General features: G+C 37.8%; 1 protein-coding gene across 4 annotated transcripts in view; it reads right to left on the bottom strand.

The window, feature by feature from the left end:
* The window catches only part of COL19A1 (collagen type XIX alpha 1 chain), a 312,844-nt gene that overhangs the window by 222,083 nt on the left and 70,208 nt on the right, over positions 1 to 20,553 (bottom strand). For all 4 annotated transcript variants that reach the window (XM_070584878.1, XM_070584877.1, XM_070584876.1 and 1 more), the window contains 2 exons: positions 4,662 to 4,706; positions 2,258 to 2,302 (listed from right to left, as the gene is read on the bottom strand). In XM_070584878.1, the coding sequence (XP_070440979.1) occupies positions 2,258 to 2,302; positions 4,662 to 4,706 (90 nt within the window). The remainder of the gene's footprint in view (positions 1 to 2,257; positions 2,303 to 4,661; positions 4,707 to 20,553) is intronic.

Genomic DNA, 20,553 nt, shown 5'->3' with positions numbered 1-20,553 from the left:
TAGAAACAAAAAGTGTCTAATCTAGAAACAAAAAGATGACCTCAATTATTTATCTTATGGAAAAATACACATGGTCATAGATCAGAATACACAGCATGTAACACTGAAAAACCCCAAATATTTGATATATGGTAAGTAATCATCAAAGCCAGAAGATTTTTTTTTAACACAAAGGTTATTATGTCAATATTACATTTGACTATAAACCATTTGAATTGTAATTCTCAAGACTGTCTACTATTTGATGCTTTATTTCTTCCTGATATCTCAATCATTCTCCATAAATATTTTCACCTTACATTAAAATTGACTATTTGAAGGCAACAGTTAATAGATATGAGGAATTAGAAGGAAAATCTTTGAAGCCAAATATACTGAACGTTTTTCTATATCTCACAGCCTGTGTGGGGGATCAGAATGGGCCACCCTGAAAAGTGTCTCTTTGGCTTGATTAATTTTAAGAAAAAAAGACTCTGAAAGAAACTTTGACATAACCCTCTCCCCTGCAATGGCCTAAAAGAATTTAAAACAGAATGGCCTGCTCCAGGAAGGAGCTAATACCTTAAGATGACTGTAAGGTCAGGTGAAATGTGTCTCCCAGGTCACATTGTCTGTAGTTGGCCCATTCACATTTCCGTGTCCACGTAAATTGCCTTCCTCCCCTCTGAAATCCCAGACCAACCCCCTCAACATCCTCCTTTGTCTTTAGCTGAGGAGGGTATTTAAGACGAGAGCCTCTGCCATTTTGGTGAGTTGCTCAGTTTTCCTGAGTCTCTCTCATGTAGACATGTTATAAAGCTTTGTTTGATTTTCTCCTGTTATTCTGTCTCATGTCAATTTAATTCATAGCCTGGCCAGAAGGACCCAGAGTGGGTAGAGGAAATGTCTTCCTCCCCTACACCTGTGAAAATATATTTATTACCGAGCAATATCAACTATATATATAAAATATCAAAATAACCACTGAGATATTAGTGAGATGGTGACTTGAAGTTACAGAGAAATATATCTGTTTTCCTTGCTTACTCTCACTTATTTCTACAGGTAAAGTCCCATTAATAAAACAGGAATAGGCGTAAATAAAGCATTTATTTAAAGGCATGGCCTTGTGATGACTGTTATTCTAAAGCAAAAATATTCAAGAGATTCCTAAAAAGAGAGATCCACTTTCAAAAAGTAGACATCACTTGATGGAGTTCTCCTCAATTATATGATTGCTATACGGCTCTCCTTTTTTCTCCCTCACAGTTTTATGAGAAAAAGTAATTGGCAAGTAGCTTACAACACATGTAATCTGTCTGATAATTATAATAGATGCTCATTGTGTCTATAAATACTCAATGATCACTGCCCAGACTAACTGCAGGCACCACAGTCTAATTGGAGATGCTCCCTCCCCTTCCCGCCCCCCTCTCGCCCTCCAATTACAGGACATTTCAAGAAACAAAGGAATGATACTCTGTTTGTTCTATTTAAAAGTAAAACTAGACTTATGAATTGCAGAAGGGTTCAAATGATTGTCTGGCAGGAAATTTTGGATGCTGAGGCACTTCTATTCTCTGTACTTTCAGCAGAAAGCTGACAATTTGTAAAACAATGGTTGCTTGAACATTGCCTTAACTGCTTCTCTCGCTCCAGTCTGCAGCCCTCTCCACACAGCATTCAGTCTCTGCCTCTGAGACTGGTAACCAGTAACCCTGCGGGGCTGAAGGCATTCACTATAACTAGATCTGGGATATTGCACAGTCCTTGTGGTCTTCCCTACTTCTTGCCTCTATCTTTCAAACCATCCCTTTATTAAGCTCTTTCAAACTATTCTGAGTGTGCCATCTCTTTTCTATTGGACCCTGACAATTTACAGTTAGTTCTTTTTATTTGTTTCCTCGGGAAAAATTCCACTGATACACCAGGTGTACATACAAACACAGCATTTATTTAAAGACTTGGAAACAGTGTATCAATGATGTTATAACACAAAACCATAATGCTCAATAAATGTTCGAATCATTTATATATCAATGGAATGTATTTAACTAGAAATATCTAGATATAACTACCATTCAATCAAATTTTGAAATATTTCTGACAATCATCAAGATATTGTCTACCTTAAGTGAAGCAGATATTTTAAATTATTTCTACAAATTTATTAAATTGCTTATGTGGAAAGCATAAAACAAGTTAGATATTCCACCTCAAAATATTTTCAAGAACACAATTTATTTTTACAGACGTGTATGTAAAGAGAAATATTTACCTTTTCACCGATTGCTCCTTTGCTGCCTTCTAAACCTTGCTCTCCCTGTGGAAGAGGAATATGAGATGTAAAGAGATAGGCACACAACTTTTCACACGTTATTAATAATAATAATGATGTTTCCAATAATGAAAAAATCAGTAGTTATAAATAAAAACCATTTCTAATATGTAAACTCCAAACCAGTATTAAGTTACATAAAATTTATATATTCCTAAATACTAAAGGAACAACTTTCTAGGGTACAAGCGACATCACTACTTCCAATGCAATTCAGTCTTCATCAACCTGAATTCCTCTGTATACAGCATCTTTCTCATAGGTGTTTTGAGAGTTGAAGGCATCGAGACAGTGCCTGGCATAGACTAAGTTAGCCATTATTGTCATTATTCCTATTCCTATTTATTTCACCAGATCCAGTAGGAACACCCTCTCAGGCTGACTTCTGTAGAACACCGTTCCAGCGAGAGCTGTGTGATGAACGAGTTCAGGCTGGAACCCCAGGGTTCTGGCTCCAGCTCTGACACCAGCACCATGCCCCTCACCACCCAGATCTCCCGCCGCTCAGTCACAGAAAGCGGACTGGCTCTCAAGCACCATATTTATTCCAAAAGGTTTAAGTTCTCTGTTCTTCAACTAAACTGTCTCTGATTTGATAAGCTTATTTTCCCACTTAATTCTGTACAGATACTTATAGTACTGATGTTTCATTCATACAGTCAACAAATATTCATTGAACACCAAACATATGTCAGGCGCTCGCGACAACATAGTCAGCAGGTGAGTGTGGGGGATGGGGCATACTCACTCCTCCGCCCAAAAGGAACCCTGGGTCAACATTCCCTGAGTGCACTGAGACGGGGGAAGGGTGCCTTATCTCTAGGTTTTCCTGTAATGCTTCAACAAGGGGACGCTTAATATAATTAAAATTCATATGTTAGAAAAAAATGCCAGCTTTTTACTATATGCAGAGTCTTTGTGCATATATCATATATAATGTATATAATCAAATACATGTGTATGCGTATATGTACACACACACATGATTAAATAATTATTTCTGCTTCATCTACCCTCAAAAAAGCTACCAGGAAAGAAAATAGGTTAGTATTTGGGTATATTTGCCACTGAATGCATGGTCTTTTTTCCTACCGTTTTTCCTAAAATATAGGCTTTAACTGATCTGTTAATTCGAGCTGATATTGAAGCTGCTAAACGCCCCCAGTACATCAGCCACAATGTCAGCATGATGCAGCCACCACAAACAGCTGCTGGAAAGTCCAAAGCTATTTCCCAGCAGATAAATCTGCACATCCCTTGGCTTGCAACTCGACTCGCAGATGCAGCACATCCTGTGTCAATGGGTTTTGTCTAGAATTGCTGTGAAAACATTCAGAAGCTTGCCATTTCATCACTGCCAGTTCCATCTTATTATCTTTATCAAGCCAAGTAAAGGAAGTATTTTCAAAAGCTGTAACTATATATAAGTGCATATCTTTTTTCATGGTAATTTTTAGCTACAGAGAAAAACCTGGAAGCAATAGTAACTTCTGGCATCTTGTTGTTAAGACCTGTAAAACTTCTCCAGAGCATGGATATGACACGCTTGCCTCTGGCAGGCATCTAATCTTGCATCATAAAGCTCTCCCCTGTGGGGGGATTATCTGGGTGGTATGGTGACAGCTGGCCCCACCTGAAGTGGCTCCCCAGCCCTCCAGGAAACGAGTAGACCAGTCTCTGTGTTTCCAGCAATGCTGCCACATACAGTCACACTCCTTCCCAGGAGGAGAAGGCCGCCCTTGGACAGTAAAAGGGTACAGACGAAGTTCCCCTTGGTAAAGACAAAGACACTAGGCACAGAAAGAAGCAACCTAGTCACTGTACAAATCCTTATTTATTATGAATTAGTCATTCTGAAAGAAAGATATTTTTGGAAGAGATTAGTTGTACCATCTCTGCAACATTCAATATTTTCTGTCATTATAACTGTTATGTTTAACCCAATCTGGGATTAAAAGAAGGATAAACAAGAAATAACAATATACAGTCAAAGAGAGTAAAAACCATTCCATTCTTCAATTTAGACTCTGATTCATGGCAGAGAAAACATTTCCAGAGCAGCTCTGTGCACTCCCACGGCCCCCGGAAGTACGGCTGCTGACTTCTCTGGAGAAGCACCTTGCCCAAGCTCTCGGACGGAGCCCCCTCCTTGAGTGGTCCCTTTGGGAAGGGATTGCTTCCAGGGGTTCTCTTTGGAAAGACTGGTTAGTGGCTTTCTAAAGAGTCTTTTAGGGAATTCAGTTTCATTAAATACATTTTCTGAATCTTCACCATATTATGTGCGAATTCAATTTTCAAGATGTTAAAATTCTTAATGTATGTGAAACATTCAAAACCTCTTTACCTTTTGACCAGGTAAGCCTGGAGCTCCATGTAAACCATTTTCACCCTAAAAGAAGCACACAGAATAAATTTTATTATCCATAAAAAACAAACGAATAAAGACATTTTTGCAGTCTTTAAGAACTCGCTGTGCCGAATGTCAGTCAGGCGCAGGGCTTCCTGCTGACCCCGTCCTCCCACACCTGCAGCTTTAGGACTTCAACTTAAGAATAAGGAAACGGACGCTCTGAGAGGTTCAGTAACAGGCTCAAGGTTGCCCACCCAACCAGTAGCATTACCTGGGATTTGAGTTGAGGGCTGTCTAACTCCACGGCCCATGGTGCCCCACATGCTATGTAGTACCCTACTGCATTTTCTCTTTTTCAAACCCCTGGGCAATGTTAAAGTCTGACTTAGGCTTTTTATGGGCAGGCACTGTTCTTACAACAAACCTATTGGGTAGATACTATTATAACCACCTTATTACAGATAGGAGATAGAGCTGGTATTGTTCAAACTCACTCACTTCAGCTCTGTGCCCTAACCACCTCCCTACACTGTCTTATGGAAAAGATTTAATTCTGGCTATAAGTGACCTTATCTAAAAAGTGAATATATATGCATATAATATATATATATATGAGCATGCTGACTTTCTTGCTCATGTCTGTTGGTTGCCTTTAAATCAATTTTGAAGACTTAATGCCATTTTCCTCGAAACAATTACTTAGGAGAATTTTTAGTTCATCTGGTTCCTATCTTGGAGAGAAAGGTTTTCAGCAGATGCTCATTGGTTTCCACTACTGTACTTCACAGGTCATCGCTTTGACAAGCCTGGTTTGTAAACAGCACACCCACTAGAAGGAAATACTCCTGGGAGGGTGTGCATATTCTCAGTGGAGTCTTAGGAACTTAGCTACTTATAGGAATTGACTTAAGCTTCTGAGTTTCCAGATTTAGACAGCTCAAAATAATTGACAATTCTATGGGCCTCCTTTATTTCTAGCAAACATTTATAATTCATTCGTAAGACAACAGTTTTTTAAGCATTACCTAGAATGAAGTTAGATATCATTTCTCAGAACTTTTAAATAAAATTCAAATATGTAAAGAAAAAATCAATTCTTCAAAATTTAAAATAGCAACAATATATTCTGTCTAAATCTAAAGAGATTTTTATTATTTTATTAACAAACACATTTTGGAAAGTTTTCGTCATTTTTGCTGGAGGTGTACATGCACACATACTATTTTAAAGATGAAGGCTGTTCTTAAATTATCTATGTATTCCACAGTATAACCATCATCATCACGGAACACACTAAACACTAAAAGCAAAACTTTGCTGCTGAATGTAATTGTGTTGAAGCATCAATGAAATGCAACATACTCATCTACGTAATAAATATATTTCTGTGACTTTAAAAAATTGTTATAGTTCGAGACCTCAGGCATCCCACAAATGTATTAGAAACTTCCCATTTCATCTGGTAAAGTGAGAGTATAAGCACATTAAGTATTTGACACCAGGGAACATTCTGTGCAAATTGAGCTTCTGTTACTCATCACAGAAGTATGTCCACTTGTCCATAGGAGCAGAATTATTTTCATCGGTTGGTCCAATATAATGTTTTCTATCATATTACAAGTGACACACGATAACGAGATGTGGCGTGTAATCCAGTAAAGCACACTGATACAGTGTACATGCCAAAAATACTTTTTGGAAAAAAAAAAGTAGTGACAGCACCTCTTTCTCTTTTTCTTTGTTCACAGCCCACTCCCATGCAGTATGTGCTCCACACACTGGCACTTTTAAAGTCCCACCTCGGGCTAGGTCAGAAACGCTGTTAATGGGTACCAAAAATCTCTAAAGCTATGATATGAAGACTGTTTCACTCTCTAGTGGACACAGCTTTCACGATTATTGTAAATAAAATGTTATGTTTTCCTATGGCCAGTGCTAATTGGTCCCCGCTCTTTCCTGCCTAAGAATTTGTTTTGTAAACATAATTCTAAACCCCAAGATAACTAGCAGACACTACTGATTACTCTCACAGGAAATGAGTCAGCTCCACGCAACACACCAAGCTGTGGGAGATTTGGAGATTTTGAGCGGACTCTTTCGAAACTGAAAGTTTGTAACTTTGGTATTCAGAAACCCATTTATCTACTTCTCACTGATTTTCTAGAAGTTATCACAGATAACCTACTTAGAAACTTATAATCATTTAAAATCATTTGTCATTTTTCCAGTCCCTGAAGGATAAATTAGCCTATTTGTTTTTGTCTCTATCTTAAAAAAAAAAAGAAAACAATTTATTAAGCAGCATAAAAATTAAAGAAGAAAATAGTCTCAAAGAGCAAAATTTTATTTGATTAGTGAATGATACTGTTTCTATCAGCACTTTCTCCCAAACCTAATTTTAACGTGAACAGAACGAGTCTTTCTTTACGCTCCCTCAATCGCAGGGTCAAACCTTTCACGCCCCATGCAGCTTCGGGGCAAACTGCCTTCCAGCTACCACACAAACGCCTGCCTAGAATTACTGGAGGGCAGGCATTAGTTGCTTTTCCTGAACTTTTTTTAACATCTGTTGCCAATTCTTTTTTTTTTTTTTTCTTCTCCTCCCCAAAGCCCCCCAGTACATAGTTGTATATTCTAGTTGTAGGTCCCTCTGGTTGTACTGTGTGGGACGCCACCTCAGCATGGCCTAATGAGTGGTGCCATGTCCGCCCCCAGGATCCGAACCGGCGAAACTCCAGGCTACCGAACCAGAGCGCAAGAACTTAACCCCTGGGCCACAGGGCCAGTCCCGTCCTGAACTTCTTGCTCTCCTTCTTTCCTCTCAGTCTCAGCACAAGGAAGGAATAAAAAGCTTCTCCTTTGGCTTCCAATCAATATTTTAGCCCATTATGGAAAGAAAATTACAATCAATGTTTCCCATGGTTTCCATAAAACTTTCAAACCTTGTTTCTGAGGCATATACTTTCTATTACAGGTTTATCCATCAAAGGGCCTTTCCTGTGATACATTCAACCTGCAGACGGGCAAATGAATGAGTCTGTGTATGGGCAAATGAATGAGTCTGTGTAATATCAAGCAGGGCAACATCTAACATTGCTGCTGATACATCGTTGCCATGTTATTGCTTGTATTGTATTGTATTGTATTGTATTGCATTGCATTATGTATTGTAAGACATAGCATGTCTTCAACTTTACAGAGCAATCCAGAGTACCCTTTCCAGAATTCAAAGTAACATTTTTGAGAAGGTTTTGGAAAAAATTAGTGATTTAGGGCCAGCTGGTGGCTTTCTGAAAAACTAATTGAAGGATTTCATTTAACTTCCTTTTTATTTATTTATTTTTTAATTTTAATTTTCTTTGGTGAGGAAGATTATCCCTGAGCTGACATCTGTGCCAATCTTCCCCTATTTCGTATGCGGGTTACCACCACAGCATGGCTTGATGAGCACTGTGTAGGTCCAAGCCCAGGAATGGAACATGCAAACCGCAGGCTGTGGAAGTGGAACATGCAAATTTACTACACCACCGGGCTGGCTCCTCACCTCCTTTTTATTACTGTACATTTCCCTGAAATAAGTACAGCTGGACATACGAAAAAAAAGATTAGTTTTCCTGAGTCCTTTGACATTGGAATCAATGTCTTCTCTTATGTAGGAAAATACACATTGTCTGGAGGACGCTGAATGGAATCACGCTCCTCAGGGCTACAGTTGGCAAACCTGGTGCCAACGAGACCAAGCAAAGGAAGGCAGACTAAGCAGGTAAATGAAAATTTGCTAATAACTAGACCTAAGCACTGAAAACACAAAGTTCTATGCTATGTTCTAATGATTTTTTTCTTTAAAAAGTTAGCATTTAGCCTTTGATTAAAAAGTCTGAGATCATATTATAACAATGTTTGCATATTAAAACGTTCAATTTGACCAATCATTTCACTTAGAGCATGTTTTCCAGGAACATGATCTTCTGTATGAACTGAATGTACTCTTGGAAATACAGCAATATTTCCCCACTAATTAATTCATGTTCATTAAGAGAAAATTTACTTAAATTGAATGTGGGGTGAAATAGCTGGAGAAACACCTGAGGTGGGATGCCAGAATTCTAGCATGAAAACTGATGCAAGAGGCAGCTAAAAGTAAATCTGAGTTTGATTTTGTGTATCACTAACTTGACCTCTGCATTTCTGACTACAGCCCTGCTTTATGCAGGCAGTAATCTTCAGAAATGGAATTTTTGTATGGTTCTTAAATTGTTGGCACTCAATTAAATATTTCAGGAAAAAATAAAATATAGATCTCCTATTTTTTCAGATATCCCATCTAGTCTGAGTCCTTTTATTCTGGGCAGGAGTATTTTTTCCATCTATTTTCTGGGACTTCATTCCAAGAAATAAATTGTCAAGTTAAAAAAATATATACTGCATAGGGTTTAAAACTTCAAACTTTTGAATTCTTTGTATTCGCTGGATCTTTAATGCAGCTAATACATGGGGATATATTATCACTTTTATGCTCAGGATAAGGCAAATATAAAACATTCTTAATCATAAAATGAACAATACCCTATTGTTACTTATTCTTATGGGTCCTTTCAAAGAGGGGAAAACCAGCCCACCAAAGGTCATACCTGGTGGATCCATGTCTGAATCATAGTATTGTACATATGGGGAGTTAGAAGCAGCTGAACCCAGCGTCTACTCTCTCAAAAACTACTGACCTGAGTGTGTGGGGACACAGTACATGCAGGTGCAGATACCCAGAAAGCAAGCAGGATGGGTATTCTTAAACAGAAGGACATGTGTAAATTCATATACTTATGTCCACCATCTCCACCACAGAATGTGTTGAGGTGCTGATTCTACTGAAAGCTTCTTAAAATCAGGCACTTTTGCTGCTTAATTTGCTTTGTGGAGAGTAAAATGAAACAATTCTCTATGTGGATACTGAAACAATGCTTTCTGAACCCAAATTAACCCTCCCCAAATTACTACCTATTGGTCTCATTTCACACGGGAAAAAATATCTAATGGGTCTTGTATATGACATCCCTTTGTGTCACGATCAAACCTATTCAGTAAACCAATCATTTTTCAAATGACAGGTCAGAGTCCCTTAATATCATAGTTACTGTTCTCTGGGCACCCACTGGTCAGCCAATATGTCTTTTAAAATGTGGCATTCAGAATTCAACACACCACTCCAGAAATGGTCTCACTCCCACAGAATAGAGAGCAGGACTGTCATACACACACTCACACACACACACACACCTCATTCTGGACACTATACAGTACATCTACTAATACCACTTGCTTTTTTAAAGTTAGATTGTTCATGTATACGTTGAGCTTCTAGTCAACTACAACCATAAAGTCTTCCTTTCAAAAGGAATACATTTTATAAGCCTTTTTCAAATTAATTGAATGCAAATTATACTGAGTTATTCAAATAAAAAGTAAAAAACAAATAATTCTGAACCGATTTGGAGAGGGAAACGTTTCTTTCCATCTACAGTGAAGTTAGGGAGCTGAGCCTTGGCCAATGTTGTATAATCCATTAAAAAATTTGGGCTTCTATATAATTGTGATGATTTTCTTAAAATGGATCTGTCAAGAACAAATGTTTGGGCTTTTCACTTTATTGTGAGACTACCTGTAAGACAGTCTTTAAGTAAACTTGAAGCTTCATAAAAGTACTAGAAAATAGAAGAGGTTTAATGTGTATCATCTACTGAAATATCTGAAGTAGAGTAAGTGACATCTGAATCAAGTATTCTAACAAGGGAAAGATGATTTAAGATATAAAGAGAAGGACAGTGTCATCGGTAAGCTCCTAATTGAGCACAGTGAGATACCAGTAACTGCAAACTATTTCCTGTCTGAAGTATTCCTCGTGATGAGTAATTTATAGTCCTGCTCCATATCAATTACTTCTACTGGAGCTGAAAGGCACTAAGTCATTGGTTACTTATCTTTAGCCCTGAAGTAAATGGTTGTGAAGATACGGAGAAAGAACATGCCTTAGCAATGCTGTAAGAATGTCAGGAGATTTTCAAACCTAGTTCAGAGAAAAAGAAGTTTGATGCCAGAGAGAGAAGGGAGAGGACAATTTCTCCCAGAGAAAGGGAAGCAATTCTGAAGCTGTAAATAGTTCTCTCTATTATATTTTATTCCAGGAAGCAACATCTGTGAGCTCTGCCAGGTAGATGAGAGATTCTGCTGTCCTCCCGTCTCCCTGAAGTACGCCTTTGAAAAAAGGACAGAAGATGTGCACTGAAGCATCGCTGCCAGGGGGCTCTTCCCAATCCTTCCTAGCACAGCTTCCTAACAATCATCCTCTATTTCTCTTCTCTATTGGCCCGGGGCTAAGTCCCCCTGAGTTCCGAACAACTCAACAAATGTTTATCCAGAACCAAGCTGGTGCCATATGCTGGACCAGGTGCCGGGCTTCCAGCAATGAGAGAGATACCAAGTCTTTGTTCTCCAGGAGCTTATGCTGGGGACAAAGGCACAAACTACCTTGGGAATGCGAATAACGTGCTATGTGGGGAGAGCGAAGGGGCCATTAATTCTGCCTGGTGGCCAGGAGGACTTCATGAAAAAGATGCAATTTTTCTTGAGCTTTGAATTTGGTAATCCGTGAAAATGCAGGGATGGTGGGAGGGAAGAAAGACACCAATTGTCTGTAATCATCCTCTCGAATCTTCTACTCTTTCCTAACAGGTTCCTTCAGTCCCTTACACTGGCTCTGGCTATCCCTCACTTGGCTAAATGCTCCTTTAGACAGAGCCGCTTTAAGAAAACTTCAATATTTGAAACTGTAGATGTCTTTAAATTCACTGTTGAGTATCTCAGCAACCTACACCAAGAATAAAATAATCAGACACTAAGCTATGCAAAGGAACAGAGTGTGTGTGATCTTTTTATGGCAATATTTTAATATTTATGTGCTAGATTCTCATAGTGAATTAAACCAAATAGGAACATTAGCAGACTAGGTTCTTGAAATCTGGCTAACTGTTGAGCAAATAAAAGTCAAGTGCCTGGTGCCAAATCCATTGCATGTGTTGGGCTTGTCATCCATCTGTTGTGTTCTCTGCCAACTGCTCGACTTGGGGTACGAGTGGAAGGCATTAGAAGGGAACAAGAAACCATTAAGAAATAAAATCAAGTGCAGAGGGAGCAGGTTTCTTTTCTTTTCCTGTCCTTCTATTACCTCTGTCCTTCTCATTTTCCTGCTCATTTTCGTGCTGTATTGTATCAATCTACTGCCCACAGATAAGGTGATTAAATGAGACTTACTCCCTGTAAAGGCAGTCATTTTTTCACTGATAATTCAAGTATCATTCTTGTAACTTTAGTAAGTGGAGCCGACAAGTAGGTTGATAAAACTGTTTTCTTTGTGGTCATTTTTTCTGTGAATATTGGTTATGAGAAAAAGTTCAATCCTATATCCAGATTTGACGTTACCTTCATTCATTGCAGAATATTCTGAAATATAGGCGTATAGAAGTGATTCTTTGTTTAAGAGGTATTTTCTCTAACATATAGCTCATACGTTTTTTAAAAATAAATCTTGACAATTTCATAGTAAGGAACTGTCCCATTGTTAGGAAAAAGCTGGGTTGTCCATTTTTTTCTTCGCATGTAGTGTTTTGATTCCTACAATAAATTGTCACAAGTATTTTAATATTTTTTTAAACTTGGGAGGAACTCTGAAGTTAATCTTAATTCTGAATTTCAATGGAAAATTAGATGAAACTGGATAACACAGAGAGAAAGTCGACTCACAAAACAAAATTATCCAGCTTTTCAATAAACGCCTGTAAGTTTCTGAGTCCCCGAGGCATTAATGCTACATCTGGACCAGGACTGGAGGAGAGTTCATTATAATTCACAACAGCTACCAGCTTTGTCTGCACTTTCATAAACTGTTGCAGCATCTGCCTTGATTTCCTGAAGCTACAGTCTTCTCATAAAACATCTTTTTAAGGGAAAATTGAGATTTAAAGATCATAGTCATTTCATTTTCCAACAGAAAAGAAATACAAAGACTGTTAGGGAATGACGGATCTTCCCAGTTCAGTTTCAGCCCTCTGCAGAGACTGAGGGCTTCAGAGGTTATGGAGAAAAGCCCCGTCACACCAAGCACCTCATAAAGAGAGTAGTCAGCCCAGCTGTTTTTAAGACATGCAACTTGGCAACTCTCTCATTGTGTTATCAGATATACTTCCTAAGTGCCTTAATGCATATGGCTTCTTACCTCTAAAAGTTCAATTTTTTTTTAATAAAGTGACAGTACTAAGTCAAACACTTTTTGATCAAGTGAATTTATGATATTCAATATATATATGATATCGATATTATATATGATATTATATATATAATTACATATATACACATATATATATACACACACACATATATATATACACACATATATATCAAAAGCTCATTTGGTGGAGAACATAAAGAGAGAAGTTTCCAAGTTAGGTGTTGAGGTACAGTTAATCTGGAGAGTGCGGCCGTGATTGACCTGCCTGGAGGTGGGTGTGCAGGACAGATAAGGGTCTCCAGAGAGTCAGGTGTGGAAAGTTTGAAAGTATATTTCAAATACAATTTTAAATTTGAAAACCAAACAAAATAAAACCATATTGTTTTCATCATGCTTATTTCAGAAGGTGAAGCTAGACAAAATCTTTCCATTTGGTGAAAAAACATATGATGATGCTTGTTAATAGGTGGATGCCATTTTCCGAGGAATGGGAGAGTCAGACTATCTAAGGTTAGGCAGACTTTAGAAAGGGTCCATAGATCTAAAGAGAAGGCACAGAGCCCTCCCTGGAGCAGTAGGCAGCCCTGTGCAGTTTCCTCTCTAGGCTGCAGGCAAAGAATTTAAGACCTAATTCAGAACTGTCTGTGCAAAGGAAATCTGGACCCTTGAGGGGCCATTCACATGATGTAACATGATCACGGTGCAAGAACTATGCATTCCTAGGGGATAAAGATTCAAACCCTGACTCCACTATTTGTTAACTATGAAACTTTGGCAATGTTTTTATTCTCTCTAGATCTCAGTTTCTTAAGCTGTGAAGTAGGATGAATCCTACCTCATAGAGATATGGTGAGGAATGAATGAAATAATGTAAAGAAGTCTCTTGATAGCATTTGGCACATAGTAATTATTGGGTAAGTGGCTGCTATTATTATTATTGTAAAAGTTTATACTCATAAACAATTCATTTAAGTAGAAAATTCATTGGTTTGCTAACATTCAGTTTGTTGTTAGAGGTCAAAATTATCTAAAATATGTGACTTTTAAAATTTCTACTAGATATATTTTGAATAAATAATATAAATTCCTTCAAATGAGTTTTAATTTAGTTTCATAGTAAGTCAGAGTTTAGAAAAATAGAATCATTAAACTGTTTTCTTTAAAATTATATCTATTGTTTACCAAATATTTATATATCAGGCACTGAGCTGGCACTTTCATGAATAATCTCATTTAATCTTTAAGACAAAACTAGAAGTAGGTACAATATAATTCCGATTTTATGAAGGAGAAAACTTAGAAGGAACCAAGAGACATGCCCCAAATTACACAGAGTGAGTTTTTGAGCTGGGATTCCAACCCAGGCACCTAACTCTGAGTACTCGCTATTTGAAGGGTACAATAATGAAGGCTACCGTTTACCGCATTCTGACTCCATGAGAAGGAAAATTAAGTGTGTACGAAAAGTTTTCCCATTAAAATAACATCAGGACAAACTTTAAGTAATTCAGCAGACACAAAAATTGGTTTTAGCATAAATTAGCCTCTATATGTATTCAATTTTTACTATAGTATTATTAGGATTAAGATTATTGGAAAATAATTATTCCTATTTTTAAAAATATCCCCACTTCTCAAAAAACATATCTGACACATGACATACGTACGTGAAATAGAGAATGAGGCCATTTTTCTTTTGAAATGCTCAGGTGATGAAGGCAAGGACTCTTGGAGGGTTACGTCTGGAGGTAACCCAGTGAGCAGGACTTGCTCCCAGTGTTCAAATCCTCATCTCCTTTTCCCCTGCACACCACAAGGCTGCGAGTTGTGAGTGCATGCATGCATCTGTGTGTCTGCATGTGTGCGTGTGTGCACATGCCGGTGTGGGATCTTGTGCATAAAGTTACTCACTTCTCTCGAAAACTGGACCATCCAATTTACTCATTTTGACTGAGAGTGGCTTCTGTCCAACCAAGCTTACCAGAAGTCACCAGTGACTAATAACTAACAACACTTGCTATATAGAAGAGATTTCCCTATACGAACCCAGAGCAGAAATATAGCAAATCTCTTAGGCAAAATCCTAGCTGTGGGAACAAATGTAGAGGGACAGTGATTTTTCGGCAGTGTGTGGGCAGGGAGGCTGTATCTGTCAGGTCCGAATGCCTCGTGCAAGTCTGAAGGCGGCGATGAGTGTTACAATCACACAAGAACATAACTAAATGCTACGGTTCTTAACCCTCGAAGTCTCCACGACTCCATATTCCATAAACTGATTTCATAATATAGCGTTGTTGACTGAACCATTTTTCTCCTGGGCCTAAGAAAAAAATGCCACCTCAGTAAACTAATAATTTGTTTGTTTGACTCAAAGGAATTTACTGTTGTCACCTAGCCAAACTTCAAAGTGTAGGTTTGTCTTAGAATAATGGGATTTATATGCAAATCTCTTAATTTATTACTGTATCACATTAGTTGTAAGTATAAAGTGCAGCTAATATACAAATTCTATTCTACACTGCTCAGAATGTGCTTTACTCCATTAATATAAATCAGTTTTCTAGTTTAAATATTAACCCTTAAAAAGTAAAAAAACTTAACTTTCAGAATATTATACCTGAGATACATGTTCTATCGCACTTTGCATATGCTCTTGTTCCAAGTGAGACAATTCATCTTTTTTTTTTGTTTTATCTTCTGACAGAACTCTTAAATACTTCTAATTCTAAGAAAAAGAACCCCACAAAGCATTACAAATGCTGAGAAGCAGAATCAAAGTGAAGCTTGGGGTTGCTGCACGAAGACCCTGAGAGGAGTGTGAGTTGCATAAAGCCCACTGTGGGTGTCAGAGCCCTGAGGACACACTGCACTCCAAGAACTAATCATTTTTCTTTGGAAACTTACCCAGGAAATTCAATCAAATTATTCTCATCATAAAACGACGGAAGTACTTTCCCCCAAACATAAGTGCTCATCTTTACAACTATAATTTAAAAATTTTGAAATTTTAAAAATTAAAAAAATTTGATATATCTTCATTGGAGTCAAATATTTAAAACTTATTAACCGTGCCATCAGATATCAATAGCTTTCTTGTTGTTTTAATTTTGTATATATTCATTAGAGTTGTTTTAAATAAATGGTAACCTGTGGATTATCAGAGTGAGAAAGACACACCTGAGGTGACGTTTCTTCACTTATGAATGTACATCCCTTTAAGAGCTAAATGAAGCGACAAGTTAGAAGCAGACCTGGCACCACCAGTGACTGTGACCTTGAGGAGAGGATGTGGTCAAAAACTCAGTGATTCTACAGAAACTGGGAGGGTATTAGCCACCAAGGAGGGTCTCTGACTGAAACCAGGATGTAGGAGCTCACGTGGCCTGAGCCCACGTCCAGCACCACCGGAAGCTGCCCCAATTCTCTCACTGTCTGTAACGCTACTGACTCAGGTAGATTAGACCCAAAGAAAACTGCTTGAGCAAACTTGCACCAGTTTTAGAACAGCCCAGATACACCTTCTCCTCTAGCACGTCAGCTTTCAATTTCCCTGGAAACGGTGTCTTCACATAGACCCTGGAGCTCACTGAGTTTGTGAGACTCTCTCCAGCACCATTTGACAAGACGGGCCCCAAGGGCTGAGGTTCCCAGTTCCCAGAATTACGAGCTCCAATTGGCTTATTCCTTTATAGTCGCTGAACTTTTACTTTAAGTGGAGCGTAGGATGAATCACCACACACAATTCTTTCTACAAACCTGGGCTTCTAAGAAAAGAAACAGAAACTTTAATTCTGAGTGGTGCTTGTCTCAGCAGCCCTGTGTCCTGCTCCAGTTCCTTCACTCTGTCCCAAATGCCCTCTCTTTTCAAAGAAACTCTATTTTTTTTTAGAGAATTTCTTGATGTGTCCATTGAACTTTCTAGCCTGTGCTTTCTTATCTCACCATGCTTGACTAGGGTGGATCTGGTCAACTTTTGATGGGGTCAAGCCTGTTGATTGTTTCATCTAGTCCTTGTGTTGAAGCCAGGCTGTTGACAGCACCTTTCCAGGACCCCCGTCCACAGCCAATCAGAAGCAGTTCATACCTGCTTTTCACAAATAGGATCCAAGAGATGTCTCTTTGGAGAATGGAAATTAATGGTATTTTACACTACTCTTAGTAAATTCTGGTTTAAAATATTCTAGGGTAATTTTATCCTGCTTTCCCATAATTCATCGTGTAAATGTATATAAATCTTACTCTACATCCCACAATAAAGAAGTCCAATGATCTATTTTACAGTCCAAGTACTCCAGTGATTCTGTATTTGGCTTAAAAAATAAAAGTTTTCTACACCTCAGCCCCAAAGACAAACACAGACTCAGAGTGAAGGGATGGAAGACAATACCCCAAGCTAATAATGAACAAAAGAAAGCAGGTGTCGCTATACTAATATCAGACAAAGTAGACTTCAAAGCAAAACAGATAAAGAAAGACAAAGAGGGACAGCATATAATGATAAAAGGGACTCTCCACCAAGAAGACATAACACTTATAAATATACACGCACCCAACACAGGAGCACCAAAATTTGTAAAGCAACTCTTAACAGAACTAAAAGAAGACATCAACAACAATACAATAATAACAGGGGACCTCAACACCCCATTAACACCAGTGGATAGAACATCCAGACAGAAAATCAACAAGGAAATTATAGAATTAAATGAAAAATTAGACCAGATGGACTTAATAGATATATATAGAACACTTCATCCAAAAACAGCAGGCTACACATTCTTCTCAAGTGCGCATGGAACATTCTCAAGAATAGATCATATTTTGGGAAACAAAGTAAGCATCAATAAATACAAGAGAGTTGAAATAATATCAAGCATCTTTTCTGATCATAATGCTGTGAAACTAGAAATCAACTACAAGAATAAAGCAGAGAAAGGTGCAAAAATGTGGAGACTAAACAACACGCTACTGAACAAACAATGGATTATTGAAGTAATTAAAGAAGAAATCAAATATTATCTGGAGACAAATGAAAATGAGAACACATCATACCAAATCATTTGGGATGCAGCAAAAGCAGTCCTAAGAGGGAAATTCATTGCAATACAGGCTCACCTCACTAAACAAGAAAAAGCTCACATAAGCAACCTCAAACGACACCTAACAGAATTAGAAAAAGAAGAAGAAACAAAGCAGAGAGTCAGTAGAAGGAGGGAAATAATAAAAATAAGAGCAGAAATAAACGATATTGAAACAAAAAAAGACAGTAGAAAGGATCAATGAAACAAAGAGTTGGTTCTTCGAAAAAATTAACAAAATCGGCAAACCCTTAGCCAGACTCACCAAGAAAAAAAGAGAGAAATCTCAAATAAATAAAATTAGGAATGAGAGAGGAGAAATCATAACAGATACCAAAGAAATACAAGGGATCATAAGAGAATACTATGAAAAACTATATGCCAACAAATTGAACAACCTAGAAGAAATGGACAAATTCCTGGACTCTTACAATCTCCCCAAACTGAACCAGGAAGAAATGGAGAATCTGAATAGGTCAATCACAAGTAAGGAAATAGAAATGGTAATCAAAAACCTCCCCCAAAATAAGAGTCCAGGACCAGACGGCTTCTCTGGAGAATTCTACCAAACATTCAAAGAAGATTTAATACCTTTCCTTCTCAAATTATTCCAGAAAATTGAGGAAGATGGAGTACTCCCTAACACATTCTATGAAGCCAACATCACTCTGATCCCCAAACCTGACAAGGACAACACAAAGAAGGAGAACTACAAGCCGATATCACTGATGAACATACATGCAAAAATCCTCAACAAAATTCTGGCAAACCGAATGCAGCAATACATCAAAAAGATTATACACCATGATCAAGTGGGATTTATACCAGGGACACGGGGATGGTTCAACATCTGCAAGTCAATCAACGTGATACACTACATTAACAAAATGAGAAACAAAAACCACATGATCATCTCAATAGATGCAGAGAAAGCATTCGACAATATCCAACACCCATTTATGATAAAAACCCTTAATAAAATGGGTATAGAAGGAAAGTACCTCAACATAATAAAGGCCATATATGACAAACCCATAGCCAACATCATACTCAATGGACAAAAACTGAAAGCCATCCCTCTGAGGACAGGAACAAGACAAGGGTGCCCACTTTCACCACTCCTATTCAACATAGTACTGGAGGTGTTGGCCGGAGCAATTCGACAGGAAAAAGAAATAAAAGGAATCCAAATATGCAATGAAGAAGTAAAACTCTCGCTGTTTGCAGACGACATGATCTTATATATAGAAAACCCAAAAGAATCCATAGGAAAACTACTAGAAACAATCAACAGCTACAGCAAAGTTGCAGGGTATAAAATCAATATACATAAATCAGTAAAATTTCTATACACTAACAACGAACCAACAGAAAAAGAACTCAAGAACTCAATCCCATTCACAATCGCAACGAAAAGAATAAAATACCTTGGGATAAATTTAACCAAGGAAGTGAAAGATTTATACAATGAAAACTACAAGACTTTCTTGAAAGAAATTGATGATGACATAAAGAGATGGAAAGACATTCCATGCACATGGATTGGAAGAATAAACATAGTTAAAATGTCCATACTACCTAAAGCAATCTACAGATTCAACGCTATCCCAATCAGAATCCCAAGGACATTCTTTACAGAAATTGAACAAAGAATCCTAAAATTCATATGGGGCAGCAAAAGACCGCGAATTGCTAAAGCAATCCTGAGTAAGAAAAACAAAGCCGGAGGCATCACAATCCCCGATTTCAAAACATACTACAAAGCTACAGTGATCAAAACAGCATGGTACTGGTACAAAAACAGATGCACAGATCAATGGAACAGAATTGAAAGCCCAGAAATAAAACAACACATCTATGGACAGCTAATCTTTGACAAAGGAGCTGAGGGCCTACAATGGAGGAAAGAAAGTCTCTTCAACAAATGGTGCTGGGAAAACTGGACAGCCACATGTAAAAGAATGAAAATTGACCATTCATTTTCACCATTCACAAAAATAAACTCAAAGTGGATCAAAGACCTAAAGATTAGGCCTGAGACAATAAGTCTTCTAGAAGAGAATATAGGCAGTACACTCTTTGACATCAGTTTCAAAAGAATCTTTTTGGACACTATAACTCCTCAGATGAGGGAAACAATAGAAAGAATAAACAAATGGGACTTCATCAGACTAAAGAGCTTCTTCAAGGCAAGGGAAAACAGGATTGAAACAAAAAAATAGCCCACTAATTGGGAAAAAATATTTACAAGCTACTTATCCGACAAAGGATTAATCTCCATAATATACAAAGAACTCACACAGCTTAGCAACAAAAAAACAAACAACCCGATCAAAAAATGGGCAGAGGACATGAACAGACATTTCTCCAAAGAAGATATAAGTATGGCCAAGAGACACATGAAAAGATGTTCATCATCACTAATCATCAGGGAAATGCAAATCAAAACTACACTAAGATATCACCTTATACCCGTTAGATTGGCAAAAATATCCAAAACCAAGAGTGACAAATGTTGGAGAGGTTGGGG

This window comes from Equus przewalskii, chromosome 19 (assembly GCF_037783145.1).
Source record: "Equus przewalskii isolate Varuska chromosome 19, EquPr2, whole genome shotgun sequence".
In the NCBI taxonomy this organism is placed as follows: Eukaryota; Metazoa; Chordata; class Mammalia; order Perissodactyla; family Equidae; genus Equus; species Equus przewalskii.
Note: the sequence above shows the minus strand (reverse complement) of the source record. Positions and strands in the feature narration are given on the sequence as shown.